The 17,583-nt window shown below is 40.1% G+C and overlaps 1 protein-coding gene across 4 annotated transcripts in view; it reads left to right on the top strand.

Annotated features, from left to right (window-relative positions):
- zbtb20 (zinc finger and BTB domain containing 20) overlaps positions 1–16,323 on the top strand; it is a 51,927-nt gene extending 35,604 nt beyond the window's left edge. For all 4 annotated transcript variants that reach the window (XM_057323018.1, XM_057322994.1, XM_057323009.1 and 1 more), the window contains 2 exons: positions 750–2,318; positions 3,618–16,323. In XM_057323018.1, the coding sequence (XP_057179001.1) occupies positions 770–2,318; positions 3,618–4,153 (2,085 nt within the window). In that variant the 5' untranslated portion in view covers positions 750–769 and the 3' untranslated portion in view covers positions 4,154–16,323. The remainder of the gene's footprint in view (positions 1–749; positions 2,319–3,617) is intronic.
- The last annotated feature ends 1,260 nt before the right edge of the window (positions 16,324–17,583 follow it).

Raw genomic sequence — 17,583 nt, 5'->3', positions numbered from 1 at the left:
CGACCATAAATTAAAGTGATAGTCCGTCTCAAAACAAAAAGTCATTTGTTTCGTTAAAAGCCTGTATATGATTCTTCAGTAGAAAGAAGATATTTTGAGAAATGTCTCAGTGTTTTGTGTTCATACAATGGGGGTCAATGTTGTTAGGTTATCAACATTCTACAAAATGTCTCATAGAAAGAAGCTCATACAGGTTTGAAATAACATGAAGATGAAAGAGGTTTCCCTTTAAGTACTCCTAACTTTTTTCTTTTTTGCTGTAATTGTTTAAGTAGCATTAACAGTATACATAACCAGACTAAACATATGTAGATTTGTTCTTTCTTGTTGTTGTGAAAGTAAGTGTCACAAAGGTGTAAACAAAATTAACATGGTGACATGGTCACAGAATGGCATCAGATTTGACATTTTCAAAGATCCCGATCATTTAGTCCTTAACATAAAACCCACACAATTTTTGCATCCAATGTGATTTTGCCTTTTCATTTTGTTTTGGTCAAATAGGAATGACTATACATTGGTGACAAAAAGTTACACTTACGTCACAAATTTGATTTCATGTAATCCATTTAAAACTTGTTGAGTGTGTCTGGTTAATGTAATGAACTGTTCACCTGTGGTATCTTGCTCTTAAAATCATCATCAGTGACATATTTTGCCACAAAACAAGTATTTTGCTGTTTGCAGCTGTATGTGAATTTGAATGTGTACTGTATGTAATTGGGTTTGTGTTTGTGTCTGGCACACAGGTGACATCAGGTGCAAGGGGATGACCGAACGTATTCACCACATTAATCTCCACAACTTCAGCAATTCTGTACTCGAGACCCTCAATGAACAGCGGAACCGCGGGCACTTCTGTGACGTGACTGTTCGGATCCACGGTAGCATGCTGCGAGCTCACCGTTGCGTGCTGGCTGCGGGGAGCCCCTTCTTTCAGGACAAGCTGCTCCTGGGCTACAGCGACATCGAGATCCCCTCTGTGGTTTCCGTGCAGTCGGTCCAGAAGCTGATCGACTTCATGTACAGCGGCGTGCTGCGCGTTTCCCAGTCCGAGGCCCTGCAGATCCTCACGGCCGCCAGCATCCTTCAGATCAAGACCGTCATCGACGAGTGCACCCGCATAGTATCGCAGAATGTCGGCATCGGCGGATCCGGCAGCTTCCCCATGGTGCCGGGCGACTCGGGGCAGGAGACGCCGCGGGGAACTCCTGAGTCTGGCACGTCCGGTCCCAGCAGCGACGCCGAATCGGGCTACATGCAAACAACGTCCCAGAGCCTGGATCGCGTCTATTCCTCGCTTTATTCCAGCTGCCCGGGGTTGGGCCTGCAAAACGGTACCCGCGGAAACCGCTCCCACTACGTCGGTACAGCCGTGGTGTCCAGTTACGACTCGCCCCTGCCGCTACAGCAGAAGGAAGGAGGGCAGGACCCCGCCTGGATCACCCGCATCCACGAGCGTTCCCAGCAGGTGGAGCGCTTCCTGTCCGCGTCCGAGACCACGCACTGCCGCAAACAGCCTCGTCCCGTGAGGCTCAACACGGGCGACGTTCACATCAAGCAGGAACAGGGGGACGAGTACAGCTGCTACGGCCTGGAGGACTGTCGCGAGGACGGCGAGCAGCCGGAGTGCAACGAGAGCGAGCCCAAAGGCGAGAGCTTCGACTCGGGAGTCAGCTCCTCCATCGGCACCGAGACCGACTCCGTCGAGCAGCCGTTCCTGTCCGCGTTTGGCCGAGAGAACTGTCAGAACAAAGGCCAGCAGGGTGGGAGCGAGACACCCATGCAGATCGAGGTCAACGACTCGTCTCCCGAGCAGACTGAAGAAGTCATCGAGCACACCGGCGGAAACGGGCCTTCGCAGGAAAGCGGCGAACTCGGAGTCCATCAGCCGCCTCAAGCCAACTTCGCCGCATCTCAGTCCATGCAAGGCGGCCAGCTGTACTTGCGGCCGGGTGAGCCGCTTACCAGCAACCTGCGCATGCCCCTCACCTTGACCAGCAACACCCAGGTAATGGGAACAGCGGGCAACAATTACTTGCCCACGCTCTTCGCCGCCCAGTCCGCCAGCGACAACAAGCCTTTCCTCTTCAGTCTGCCCCAGTCTATCGGGAGTCAGCAGCCGCAGTTTGTGGCAGTGCCCTCCCCTGGCATGCAACCATTTCCCGGCGGGCTGACGGTGCCACCGGCTGGAGGTCAACAGCAAGTTCCCGGACCCATCATACAGCACGGGGAAAAGAAGCCGTATGCTTGTACGCTCTGTAGTAAGACCTTTACTGCCAAACAAAACTACGTCAAACACATGTTCGTGCACACCGGTGAGTACACACGGCTACTTCCTTCTCCAGTTATATCCATGAGACTGTTTTGGGTTTTTAGAAACGCGCTTGTCTGAAGCAATTATGGTACGCTTTTGATTCGAGGTAAATAATTGGTAGCAATTATTGACTGTGCCGTGAGTCATCTGTCCTGGCCGTGTGCCGTGGATTGACTAATACATTATACATTCCCAATTCCCAGTTTTCAATCACGACTTTGACTGGTATTTGTCAGGGCCTTGGAAAGATGGATGAGAATGATTCCTTAATAACCGTGCTGTCATAGACACGGCTCACGAGAGCAGCTCAATATCGGGATTCGTGAAAAGATCCGAGGTGGTCCTGTCCCTCAGGAAACATTCATGCGACATTCCTACTAATTTATTTTAAAAAATATTAGAAATGCAATAACCTATTAGAAAAGTTGTTTAAAAATTGAAGTAAGTGTAAAATGAGTTGTTTATGAGACGAGGACGGTGTATTTCTGTCCCTTAGACAGTTTGGCAGTGATGGGCTTTCCTTTTTTTACATTACGGTCGCTAGGTAACCACATCACTAATTTATTTCATAATGAGGACTAAAATATTTAGCAGCTAGTAACCTACTGTACATGCAAAGTTAAACTTTTTACCTCGCGGCCTGCAAAATTACAGCTTTTCATTTTTCCTTACAATAGAAGATTGATAGAACTGTTTCTAATAAATGTGCAATTTTGTCCTATCAGCTATCGTTTAGCAATTTTGTATGATGCGAGTGTGCACGCCAAATTTTGTGCCAAAAGGTTGCATCCTTCATGAGAAGATTTGAAAATGTGTGATTAAAAAGTGCAATACGTTGCAAATGTTAACCGTGGACATCATGTGTCCAAGTGGCAAAATTTGTTCTCCATGAAAGAGGAACGTGTGTGAAAAATGAGAGCACTTTAATAGGACATAATGAGATATTATAGATATATCCATTCCTGAGCAAAGACAGTGCTGGATTTTACAGATTATTTAATTTAACCATAGAAATAACCAGCATGGAAAATTTGGTGACTTTCCACCGTACGATGAGAAAGTAGCTGATTTAAAAAAAATGAAGCTCAAATAATATCCAGCAGAAGAAAAACCATTTTGCATCTTTATTGGATGCTTTTTCTTTATTATTTCATCCAATTCATTCATTTCAAAAACGTTTATTAAAAACAACATTTTTGTGTTTTTCGTTATGAACAAAACCACAATTTCGTCTAATTTGATAGTCATGAACGATCGAATGTTGTTTTCACTGATGATTTTGTCCTGTGTATCGTTTCAGGTGAAAAGCCGCACCAGTGCAGCATCTGCTGGCGTTCGTTCTCGCTGAAGGATTATCTCATCAAACACATGGTCACGCACACCGGCGTGCGAGCGTACCAGTGTAGCATCTGCAACAAGCGCTTCACGCAGAAGAGCTCGCTCAACGTCCACATGCGCCTCCACCGCGGCGAGAAGTCCTACGAGTGCTACATCTGCAAGAAGAAGTTCTCCCACAAGACCCTGCTGGAGCGCCACATGGCCCTGCACAGCACCGGCACCGGCGTCTCCGGGGTGAACGCGGCGGGGAGCGGCGGAGGCCCCGCGTCCATCCCCGTCCCCATGGCCGTTCCCGAGCCCGGAGCGGGCGTGGTGGCTCTGGCCATGCCGGTGGGAGCGGGCGGCACGGGGGGCGGCGTCGGGAGCGCCGGAGTGGGCGTGGCGGCGGAAGCCAGCTGCCAGGAGGGGACCACCTACATGTGCTCCGTGTGCCCCGTCAAGTTCGACCAAATCGAGCACTTCAACGACCACATGCGCAAGCATGTCTCCGACGGATAAGTACAAACAAACAAAAAAACTTACACGAGAAAGAATGACATGATAACGAAAATGGCACTAGATTTTTTTTGTTTCTTATATTGGGGCATGAAGAGTAATGAGTATAGACACTGGCACATTAAGTTTTCTAGAAAAAGAAGCGTTTAATTTCTTTTCTTTTTTTCGTCCTTGCTATTCTTAAAGAATAAAAATGATGGTTGCCTTAAGGCTGTGTAGTTGGATAATGATCCACTGGCTGGATCCATACTACTGGCCTCTAAATGTATGCTTTCCTTAAAATACTGATTTACGTGTTGAACACTACCGAAAGGCCTGCGAAAGAACACACACACACACATATGAGAAAAGAAAACAGATTCACACGTCGACACGAACACACACGGCCGTGCATGCACTCACACGCACAAATGACCTATACACACACACACACACACACACACACACACTTATATATGGTAGAGGTATTTTGTACGTTTGTGTATTTGTGCATGTGAGCGTGCGTGTGCGCAGAAATAAACATTGCAGTGAATTTTTTTAACTTGTAGATCTTTTCCCATGTAGACCGTATTGGACACTATAAACGTCCAAGCTTACTGTGGTATAGATTTAAAAACAAACCAACAAACGAACGAAGAAAAAAAAAAACGTCATTTGGCTCTAGATTCATTCTGAAGTACCGATGGTCACGTGTTTGCCTTTTATGTGTGCTAAGAATAAGCGAGTTGTTGGATTTGACACTGGGTTTTTATTTATTATTATATGGCATTGAGGGATGTCGTTGTTGTCAAGCCAGTTTTAATAATTGTACTAAAACGAACGTTTTTTCTTTTTTTTGTAAGTGGTTTTATTATCGTTTTTTTCTCCCGCGACACTTTTTCGATGGTCAAGTTTACAAAAAATCTAAGCGTTTATAAATGACAGTATTCAAGATTTCCGATGCGTTTCGCATACACTGCCACTGCGAAGAAGACTGTTAGTCGACCTCTTCCACTTCAAAACGAAATCTGATACAAAGTCCCCGCTTTATTTGGGACGATCGATTCGTTCTTCTCATTTACTCCACGCTTCTGTTTCAAAGCGACGACGAAAAAAGGAAAACGGCAGATGTTTGTATGCAAACGGGCCCAGAATCCAAGTCACCTGCTGCTCGACACATGCTCACTTTGAGACTGTTATCAGCGTGATGTGGACATTACTATCATTATCGTGAAAGAACGAGCAGAAACTCTGTGTTTTCTGTCGACCGCGTTGCGGCGGCGGCCGTTTGGGGTCTCAGAGGGGCGCTTCAAATGCACTACTCCTGTTCCTAAAGCCCCTCGTGACGGCTCCGGCGGCCGTCGCCGTTTTACGCCGACGGGATCTGCAGATGGCGCTAGAGAGTAACGGACGGATATACTAGGGACACAAGGCCACCAAAAACATCTACTGAACCACAATAAAAAAAAACACGGTCATTCTTCTTTAATATACCGCAGATTCACAGACTCGAAACAAATACGAAACATTCCCAGTTTTGTCGACATTGTGTGTGTCGAGTGTACTTCAGAAGGGTTTGTCATTTTGGTGTAACGTCACTCAAAAGCTCTGTGTTCATGTTTGGCTTCGTCGTACACGTGTTTCACGGACATAAGAGACTCACTCGTCTGCCGCGCAACTGCAATCTGGCTACTTTTGCTCTCTTGCTTGAGTAGATACACCTTTGTAGTGTAGTTCAAATGATGACAAACGTACACAATTCATGTTGGACATTTTCCTATCGGGAATCTGCTCGAGTTGTAGGTTTAAGAGAAAAAAAAACAGTGCTACTTTGCACAATCCTGTGCTTAAACGTTGAATTGTTTTACTTATGAAATGAAATTCTATGATTTTCATTTTTTTTGTTTTCATTGTTTATAAAGGAAATATCTTTCTTAAAAGCTTGATGAGAGGACTGCATTGTTTTCTTGCATATATGTTGCACTGCTTAAACCAATAAGTGCACTACTGTTACCAGAGATATTCTAGTTTCTAGAGATAATCATTTTTTTTATTATCAAATATTTGTTTCTATAGTTCACTTGTGTTTTAGTTGCTTTGTTCCTTTTTATTTCTTTTTTTGTTTTGTTATTGTTGTTGTTTAGATGACGAGATGATTAAATTTGTCTTGGCTTTGTTATCATCACTTGCTATTGTATTTACTTTGTGCTGTTTATGCAAGCATTGTTTTCTTTATTTATATTCAATTCTATTGTGAGCTCGCCCCCGGTCAGGCGCTTACGATGCCTTCCTTACACCCCCCTCCCTCCATCCCAGCATCACAGCAGTTGATTAAGTCAAGCAAATGCTCGGTTTTCTCATTCATACAAATCCTATTAAAAAACGTAAAAATCCAAAAAAAGGAAAAAGAATCTTAGTGTGTGCCTAAATATATGATACACGTGTTTTAGAACAAGTATGTTTCTATGAGAGCATCGTAGTGCAAAGCTTTTTTTGCTGTCTAGGGATCAAACACATTTACTTGGGTGTGTGTGTGTGTGTGTGTGTGTGTGCGTGTGCGTGTGCGTGTGTTTATTCCTGTAGTACGTCTCGATGTCTGTGTTGTACAATCTGTGATGCCTGGACTGTAGGGCTTCCTTTGCAATATGCAGTACAGGTACGGTGACAACATTTTACTTAGAAGTGCATTTGGTATTTTTCTCAAGAACAATCATTTCGGTTTTTCCCGAAGTAAACAACATGTCACTTGTTACAGCACTTGCTTTACACCTGTATGATACGACCCAGCGTGAGAGTTTGGTAAAAAAACAGATCTCACAGAAATTCGTCACTATTTTACGAGGTGGCTAATTTGTACAAATTCGTACTATGTAAATCATACGAAAAAAATGGTTAACGAAGCTCCACCTCCAAACCTAATCGGCGCCGAAAGCCGATCATAAAACAACATTAGAATTAGTCACTTTGTAAAATGACGAATTACTGTAAGTTGAGCCAAACATCACTTTTTTATTCGACTACAGGCTATGTTGGATGGGTTTGAGGGGTCGCCGTGTGTTTTTTGGTCTCTTCGTTCAGATAGTTGCGTTGAATGACAGAACGTATGTTGGTTATATTTGACCCTGCCGTCGGTTTTTTGACAACAATGGATATTTTTGATTGTGGAGTCGGTTGTCGTTTCTCGTTTGTAGTTGTGTTGATAGTAGTCGACATAATCTGCGAAATGCGCAAATCAAAAGTGTAAAATTTGGCAGGAGTTAAAATTCCTTTATTGGTGGTAAGAGCATTCAAAAAAAGTTGAAAAACGCAACTGTGTCAAAAATGTCGATTCACGTGTACGTAACCCTGTAGCAGAAGATACAAGCAGGGTCACCAAGCAAACGCATTAACATTTCTACACCTTAATGTTCTTAAAAAGCACTTAAAAATTATGAATCAATGTCACTTCCAAATATTTGTTATTTTGGCTGTGTCCTCACTGATAGCCTTAAAGATATTTGTAATAAAAAAAAGCAGCCAAATGCACTATTGCTTGTAAAGGTGCCGATTGTTTTGGTTTATATTACACAAGGGATATATTTAAGAGAAGGGCAGAGAAAAGAAACAAGACTATAAATCCCATCCTCGCAATACAGTATTGGACAGTTGTTTATGAAGGACGTGTCGCTAACGTACATGCAAATGCTAATTTCTCCGCTCACGTTCGTATGGATTCATAACCGCCGATTCATGTATAAAAAAATCTCGCTTGTGTTGAAGTGCTACAGTACGATAATTCCAACATTATTGTGACTCTGTGTTTGTTCATATATATATATATATATAAAGGAAAAACGACAATAACGAGAAATCATTTTATTTCACCGAGACTTTGTAGTTTGTGAAAGTGTAAACGCTGCACGATAATGTTTAGACACAATTCAAAAGCTTATATGTCGCGTCAATGCTCACTTTCATCGCATCTCGACCGGACGACGTTCTTCTCAGCATTGCGGTGAACACTCTTAGTGTCTAAACCTGATAGACTTTTTTACATTACTTACAGTATATATTTACGAGTCATAAATGTAGACGTAGCTCTTATTTTTGTTTCTGTTGTCGCTTCAAATGGTAATGTTAGATTGCATATTAATTTTCTACAGTGTACAGTATAGATACAGCATACCGATAAGTTTTTGTTGTAGGACTACCCCGTACCGTTTCCCTTGCTATTCAACGATGGTACTTTTTTAATCGTTTGTTTATGAATAATATCTATTTCTAGTTAAAGCTTTTGGGTGTAGAAAGACTTCATCGCTAATATTTATGCGGGAGCAAAAGATGTTGCGCTCTCTTGACAGAATGACTTGAAACAGTTAAATGAGTTGTTATATCGTACGCTCAGAGTCAATATATATATATAATATAATGTATATGTATAATAGTGGTTTGAGTAAACCCCGCTGGATTTTAATAAAGACTTGTTCTTCATTCCCCGATCGAACCTAACGTTGCTGCATTGAAATCTTTCATCTGGCAATTCTTTTCGTTTCAACAACTTGATCTTCTCAACACGCTGGTTGATATATTTTAAAACGACAGGAGATCTCTTCATCAGCATCTTTAAGAAGTACTGTAACCAAAACACACCACCTAACACTGTACGCGCTGAGTTTTACGATGCCTCTCCTTTGTAGAAGACAAAAAAAATGAAGTGCCTCTTTTTACAGTTCCAAGCTTACAATAATACTGTTGTTTTTATTCTAATATATGAATACGTCACGAAACGAAAACAATTCACTGCCTAAAACGAATCGCATACATGAATATGAACTGTCAACTCAACATGCAAAGTTTGATGACGACTACCAGCAATAAGTTATGAAATAAATAAACAAACAAACACACATTTGAGGACCATTATTAAGTAAGGGTGTTTTATTCTCTTTTAACCCCTGAAATCACCAAAATAACAGGTTTTGTACTACAATATACTGCGCTATATTGTTTCCAAAGTGCCCCAGTTCAAACGAATAATCATGAAAAAACACGTGCAAATACATTTTCGTTTGGTTTCGTGTTTTTCGAATTGCCTTTTGCTTAAATGCGTCACATATTTGAAATGCCCTGCGTGAAATGTCTGCATTTTCACTCTGCGGTTTATTGGACCCAGTTTGTCCAAATCCATTTGTTCTTCCTGCCGATCTCGTTCTCGAATGGTTCGTACGATCGTCGTAATATCGTGAGCACCGTACTCGATATTGTGATGTGCGTGGGAACAGAGGTCCCGTTTGTCATTGTTCCAAAAGATTCGAGGGTGGAGATTTCACAGACGTTAAAGAGAATTACAGTCAAGCGGTTTTGGAGAAATGATTCCAGTTTGAAGCTTTGTAGTCCGAAGACACCCAACCATATCACACGTTCAATACCAAACGACTGTAAAAGCCAAGCGTACTTCTTTCTTCCCCAGAGGTTCCATACGTTAGCATGCTTCGTGTCGTCTTTCCGACTCTTATCTACAATATGGCTCTGAATGGTTTTCACTAATGATTCTACGATGTTCTTCTGCTTGTATCATACGCTCGAATCCAAAGACGAAGCATTTACTCTATTTATGACTACAAAGTGTGTTTGTTTTTTCAGAAACCATAGAAAGCTATACATATATTTACAGATTTTAACAGGAGAAGCAAGCAAAGTAACATAATATCTTCAGATGAATCGTATATTTATGATAGTTCAGATACCTGCAGTTTCTTTACGGATGGAACACGCTGGCTGGTCAATGACACGGATCCTGTCGCTGTGTTTGAGGAAAACATGCGCGTGTCACGTGCGTGTTCAAGATGACTTGTCATTCACAACTTAAACCTGTGAGTTTGTTTGGGGTTCTGATAGTCAGCGTGTTTTAGAAAGACTCACGTTTGTAGTTAAGGGTCCGCGGGGCTTTGAGAGGAGGGCAGATGATGATCTTTACACTCGATCGCGAGTGAGCGGTAATGACGATGATGATGGCATGTATTCTGCATGTTTTGTGCTCTCTATATCCCCCACATGTACCGGCGTCTGACTATCTGTTGGCTTTTTGTACGACACCCCGTATGTTTTCAACTAAACCATCGGTTAACCCGACAGAGTTTGTTCTGCCACTACGGTGCCTGAGTGTAAATAAACCAATACAGTTTCATATCAATTCATTCGGGATGAAAATCGGGTGTGAAGTTTACACCGCAAGGCCAAAATCAAACCATTGCTGTGATATTATAGAACGTCCCATATAGCGTTTAAACACTATAGGTGATAATATCATTCGCAATGTCGAAGCCGCCATACACAGGGTTGAGCAAAATTCAGATTTGAAGAATGAAATCCTTTTGTTTATGTCAATTCTAAATTTGCTCATGCTTTTCCAACAGGATTTCCAATTGAAGTTACCGAAGGCAAAATTACAGAAAATTTGCCGGATATACATATTGATCACACAAAACACACATGGTTTATTTTGTCATTTTTCAGCTGATTAGATTGACAAGGGACAGTTTGAACATTCATTTACAAATGTCATGTGCGTGTATCATAAAAAAATCGATTAAAACAACTACTTGCAACACATTGCAATTGAAAATGTGAAAAATTTGAATTTTTAAGGAATTTTTTATCCCATTTTATAATTCAAAATGTATAACAGCATTATTGTGAACTGTCAACCCTGTTACTGCTGCCTGACACTGACATGAGTTTATGACCATTTTTCTATACGCTCCGAAACATAAATATTATATAAATCAGATATGTTTATGGACGTTAATGCAGATTGGTGGACAGGAGAAAACTGCTGACATTCATTTACATTACTAACTCAATATGATTTACACAACATTGTAAATCTATGTACACGTAGCCTCTTCTCACATTTTCATTTTATTGATAAATCGCTTTTTAATTCTAAACGGATCTTATAGAAATAAACCTCATTGTAGATACATAATATAATATCTTATAAAGTGGAATGCTTCAGTCACCCAACATCTCTCTCTCTCTTTGTATATACAAACATGTTCGTGTACGTGTGACCTGCTCCATTATTTTGGGTCAATCGGACGCAGAAACACATTTTGAGTTGAATACACTAAAGTCTCAGCTTTCCACATAGAGATAATGATGATGATTTAAACACAGGCTGAAAGTGAAAACAAGCATCTTTTTCACAGCATTCGACTAAATTGTTGAAACAAAATAATGAAGACGCACGCCAACAACCGTTTTTTTTACTTTATCTGAATTTTGTACAGTTTTTCAGAGGTACGGCTAACATTAGTTGTTTACATCACGACATCTACGCGCGTGTGAAACTACGACAGGGCGATTATAAGCCAATCACATTTATCTTCATAGATATTCATTTTATTTAAAGGAGAGAGGATGAAAAGCTGAGACTTTAAACCAAAATTCAAGTTTTTCCATAACAAGCCATTATAAACGGCCCATTTTTCTTACTGTACATGATGGAACGTACGGAACAGTTTCAATTCATCTTCACATATTTATCCGCTTTTCTAAGAATCGTACATACTTCTATACAAACGCATTGCAAATGTGACACTAAAGTTAGGTACATATTTTTCTTTGCCAGATGCGTGTGATGATATACAGTATTAGTGCATATAGTAGATTAGTGTGTCAAGATGGATCATATACAGTACTGATGATCTCTCTTAAAAATATCCACTTTCTTGGAGTCTTTTGTACTTGACATAGTTACCATTAAACAAAACACAATTTGAGTCCAGCAGAAGAAAGCTTTATTCATTATTATCAGTCAATCTTTTCCAGAATAATAATATTTTCATTTGTTATGTGTTCCAACTCAAGCCCATCTTTCTTTATTCACGACGCTTAGATTTCTCTCTCTCTCTCTCTCTCTCTCTCTCTCTCTCTCTCTCTCTCTCTCTCTCTCTCTCCCTCTCTCTGTCTCTCTTTCTCTCTCTCTCTCTCTCTCTCTCTCTCTCTCTCTCTCTCTCTCTCTCTCTCTCTCTCTCTCTCTCTCTCTCTCTCTCTCTCTCTCTCTCTCTCTCTCTCTCTCTCTCTCTCTCTCTCTCTCTCTCTCTCTCTCTCTCTCTCTCTCTAATGCTGAATTGATGTTTGAAGCGCGGCTGCTTTCAGACAAATCTGTTGAAATCCTTTCATTCAGTAAAGCTCGTTCTCTATTTTCCTCTCATAGAGAATACAGGAATCATCACATTAACTTTAAATGGCTTGAGCAAATCCTGTGAGGTTTTGTGTAACTAGTGATTTAATGCTTAGTGTACATAACTAAACTGTAACATAAAATAATATGCAAAACCCTGCTTACAGACTTCAGTCTGAACGTTTTCCAGGTTTTAATATACACATACACACGCTGCGATCCATAGATGAATAGTCGACCAATAATGTCCATGTCCAAACAAAATATTTTGATTTTTTTTTTTTTTAAGCATGTTGAGAATGTTTGCATCACATCATATAATCATTCGGGCATCGGTTCACTTTGATTTCTTTTTCTTTGAACCTTTGTTTTAATTCTTGTTGTACCAAATGTGTTGATGCCTGAGCAACACGAAGTTAAAAAGAGTCCAACGTTTCAGACATATTTGGCATACCCAACGTTTATTCAAATGAAATAAAAGCCTGCTGTACTGTGGGTCTATAAAATTCCTTTTGACACCAAAGATTTTTTTGAAGATCTATGAAAGAAATGTGAAAACGTCAAACGGTATTTGGCTGAAATGCGGTCGTGCGTGGGTTCTATACATGCAGACCACAGTTGAAATGTTTTATAGACATGTGATAAAACAGAACGATTTCACAGCACAATTGAATCATAAGCATTTGTTTTCGATTCCAAGATTTCAGTTTTAAAAGAGTTTAACCCGATCTGCCCTTTCATTGCTTGCTGTTGTTTTTGCTTTAATTCTTCCTCCTTCAGTATTCCAGATTCTCTGCTTACAGTACAGTGGATTCTGAGATTCAGTTTGGACTTGTCAAGATGGACCAAGCCGTTTATCTCTTGTGTTTGCACGGATCTGTCAATGTTAGCTTTTTCGTTTGGAAGCTCCTGCTCATACAATACATTTACCACCAAATCATCCACCCATAAAACATCTTTCAAACTGCCTTATGATTTGTTTTCCATGTCCATTTCATGTCGCGTTATTGGAATAATGTAGAAAACAACAGAGTGGACATTTACTTGCCATCATTTCAGATTGAAGGACCAAATTCCCTCTAAAGTAACACAAATGTAATGTGAATATCAGGACGGATTATAACTGAACTCCCTTTAAACAGATCTGTTGGGATTCATCATTATATATACAGTATATCCATATCTATCGTTTTTTCTGCTTTACCGGTGACATGTAGGTGAGCAGGGTTTTAGTTGATTTTAAAACCACACGTTTGGTATCTGTCACTGTTTAAAGCCATATCTTATGTCTTTTGGGTTCCTGTTGTTTTCTTTCATTTGCATTATTTTGTTTTCACACATTTCAAAGTTCATACTGAAGCATGAAAAACTGAGCAAAGGTGGAGCTGTGGTAGTGAAGGTATTAAACATCGCGCAGTATTCAAACATTCATCCTCACATGGGAAGTGCTTAAAGTTACAGGCCTTGAAGAGAGAGACAGACGATATCATGGAAGTATAGAGAAGACGATTTACGTAAACATCAGAAGAGTTTAATTATTGTAAATAACGGATTGCTTTGTAATACACCTGCTGTTAGAGATATGGAATAAGGACTTGTTTAGTGTGTGTTAAAGGCCTTTTTGTTTTTATGTCAGACACTGGATTAGAGTGATTTTTCGAAAAATCCAAAGTTTTGTTTTTGATCTACATGTGAGACCCGGATACAGAACGATTCCACCCAACAGATTCAGCCACTCAGCCACACTCGATGGTCTCCAAACAATCACCGCCATACCATAACCACCATCTCCCGTTGTAAAAGAATCGCACGCTTACACTATTCAAAACCACTCAACTAATACAGTACGAGGCATGACAGAAACCACTAAAAATACATCAGCCGACCAGAATTCCTGTAGCAATCCTCATTGACTTCAACCCAGATACCACACGTCAACCCAGAAAAGACTTTTGCACTAAAACGATTCTTGAGTCTTCTTTGAGAAATAGCAATAGAACGCGGCACGCGCTTCAAAACCTACCGCGTAAAACCAGAAAATGTTTCTGCGCTCTTAAATGACGCTGTTTGCTTCTAAACAGGCACAATAGAGAAGAAGTGGGATGATGGCGAGGCCGTACACATGGATAGAAATGCTGTACTTTAAAAAAATGAAACGGAGTGGTGTCCGGAGGAACACAAGAGGAGAAGGAGGTGGCGGACGCTCCCAGAAACATGAACATGCTTGAATGTTCATCAATATGTAATGAGTGTAGATTTTGTCGTTGCTGATCTTTGCGAGTAGATCTCGGTGCTGACGTGTTTCTGGGACTTAAAAAACTTTGAATACAGGAACGGCTTTTTTCCTTTCCTGCTGTTGACCATCAAGACTTCCACACGCAAATCTACTTAAAGAGACCGATAATAAAAAACCTGTCATCATTTTATCGCCCTCACGTCATGTCAAACCTGTTTCTGCGGAACACAAAAGAAGATACTTTGAAGAACCAAACTCCAACCATTGGCTTCCATTGAATGGACACAAAACCGCTGAGACATCTTCTCTTGAGTCACACACGGGTTTTGGACGTCGTGAGGGTTAATAAACGATGACGCTTTTGATTTTCGGGTTCCTTTAAAGTCGTAATGGTCCATAAACGTGATGGGAACCCGGCGATGGTGTCGAGGTTTCCTTTATGGTTGGTTACGCACTTCTAGCGTTCCTAAATAGTGATGGTTTTTGATTTCTGGAACTCGTGGCTTTCCCGTTCAAAGCGCTTCGTGGTGTTGTCGAAGGTGTCGTGTCGATGTGTCGCGTGTTAGAGGAAGCATAAGTACAGTATGTGCCTTCATGTTATCTCGTCGGTGAGCTTGTTATTATTAAGAAGCTGACGCCAGCCAGTTGTGTTTGCACTAAAACCAAATCGCTTTCGTGACGTAGGTTCGTTCGAGCAAGCTTGTTGCGGTGTGCATGAGGGTGAGCTTCCATGCGTTCTAGAGATAGAGCTCTTATCTGTTGAGTCGTAAACTAGAAAAATCTCAGTTTCGTTTCGTTTGGGATCTTCATCGTCACGTCTCGCGGTGAAATATTCCACGTTTAACACGCCGTGTACACACAACAGATGCTAAAGTAGAGTATTTCAGACGTCTGTGGAAGAGACGCTCACGCGTCGCTCTGAATCAATGGGGATGCATGTGTTCCTGAGGTCGCCTCAAGACTATTGGTCACGCTGTTTTCCTTTTGGGTTCCTTTTGCTTTGCGTTACGTTGCATTTGTAACGTATTTTGATTTGGTTTATTGATACCTAAAAAAAGGCCCACATGCTTTTCAGTTTTACAAATGCACCTTATTCTCGCTCGTCCGAACGGGACGGGTTTTGTAATATCTCTAATTTAGCACCTTACTCTACGCAGCATGATTTCACTTTATGCCGGTTTTGCTATACTTCCATGCGTATATGATTTGAACGAAAAAATAAACCTTATATATATATATATATATATTTTGTGAAAAATATTCAAAGGGATGTGCCAAAGTTTCGAGGCGATCTCCCTTGTTTTTATGCGTATTATTGGTTTTTTGTTTCGGATTCTTCTGCTTCAGTTATTTCAGTGGTATCTTACGAATAACCTTTCTTACAAATGTGTTTAGCAAAAAAGAAAAAAAATCAGCAAACAGTATCATTACTTGCCATTTTACAGTAAACCCTGTATTTTCACGTATATTTACCAGTGATGTGTATTTGTTATTATACAGAAAATAGCCGTAAACGCTTCATTATGTTACATAATATTGTGACTTTTTTTGGAAAAAACTGTGAAGACTTGCATATACTTTATACAGAAGTATTAAGCCTTAATGCAAAAGACTAAAAAAAAAGAGTGGAAGAAGAACTGATTGTTGCAAAGTAAGGATGATTTTTTGTAAATGTTACCAGCACCTTTTTTTGTAATTTTCACTCTCTGAGGTATTGTACAAGTTCACTCTGTTTGTGAAGTTTGAATATGAAGGAATAAAAATAGTACTTTCCTGTACTTTACAGGACGGGATCATGTGTGTCTTCATTTCTCACAAACACAAGTACACTTAACTTAACAATGTAACTCATTTCTATATCATTTTTTATTTATATTTTTATATTCAGTATATATACTTTTTAAAACAATACAAGTTTATTCAGTTGCACACTCTCAATTAAGGTTATCTCAGATGTGTGTGTGTGTATAGCTGCACTATTATACTGTAGTCCACAACTACGATTTTCAGTCTTTGCACCAGTCTCGGAGAATATAAATTTGTGTATTTTTGTAATGTTTTGATTATTATGCCATATTTGGATCGAGGCCAAAGAAGTGGACATCAGAGGGACAGAGACTGACAACAGACTAAAGTCTTGTCTACGTGTGCTAAACAGAGGTTTTGCAATGACATGCAGAAGGTATCACATTAGCTCACTTTTGTACAAAATAGAACAAATATACACATTTACACAAACAGGCATCAAAGAAATCAGAATAGCTTTATTTGCCAAGTACACACACGCACACACGCAAGGAATTGTTGTGGTTGCATGAGTACTTAAAGGGATAGTTCACCCAATGAAAATTCTGTCATAATTTTTCCTATGGCAGTCAATGGGGTCCAAGAACTGTTTGGTTATAAGTGTTCTTCCAAATATCTTTCTTCGTGTTCATCAGAACAAAGACATACAGATTTGGAAGAACTCGAAGGTGAGTAAATGATGACAGAATTGTTATTTTTCGGTGAAAAATAAATATCAAAACAAAATATAAAATAATATTAAAATACATTAAGTAATATTAAATAATATATAACATATATGAAGAGTTTATTTGCAAAAATGTTTTTTTATTATGTTGTCATGTTTGTATTGTGTTTTATTGTGTTAGTTAGCTGTATTGAATATTGACCAAAGGCAGAATTTGAACATAATCATTAAATGTACGTGACGTGACAGTACAGGTTGTGATTAAACAAAAGTGAATAAATTAATAAGTAAAACAGAAAAAACAATTAAATGTATAAACAGAAAAAAACAATAGTATAAAAATGGACGAATCTACTCAACGGATACGTGAGATCGTATTTACGTGAGAATTAATTACTTGGAGTAATAACTTTCAGTAGTTTCTAAAACAAGCCAATCGGGTCGGGCTCTGTGCAAGTTGTGAACCTTTGCGCATGCGCAGTATCTGGCGCAACCCGTGAATTGGTTTTTGTTGTTGTTGCGCAATTCGAGTTTAATAAACTAAACGCATGGTAAAGTTGATGTAATGTTAAATTGTT

This window comes from Triplophysa rosa, linkage group LG2 (genome assembly GCF_024868665.1).
Source record: "Triplophysa rosa linkage group LG2, Trosa_1v2, whole genome shotgun sequence".
In the NCBI taxonomy this organism is placed as follows: domain Eukaryota; kingdom Metazoa; phylum Chordata; class Actinopteri; order Cypriniformes; family Nemacheilidae; genus Triplophysa; species Triplophysa rosa.
Note: the sequence above shows the minus strand (reverse complement) of the source record. Positions and strands in the feature narration are given on the sequence as shown.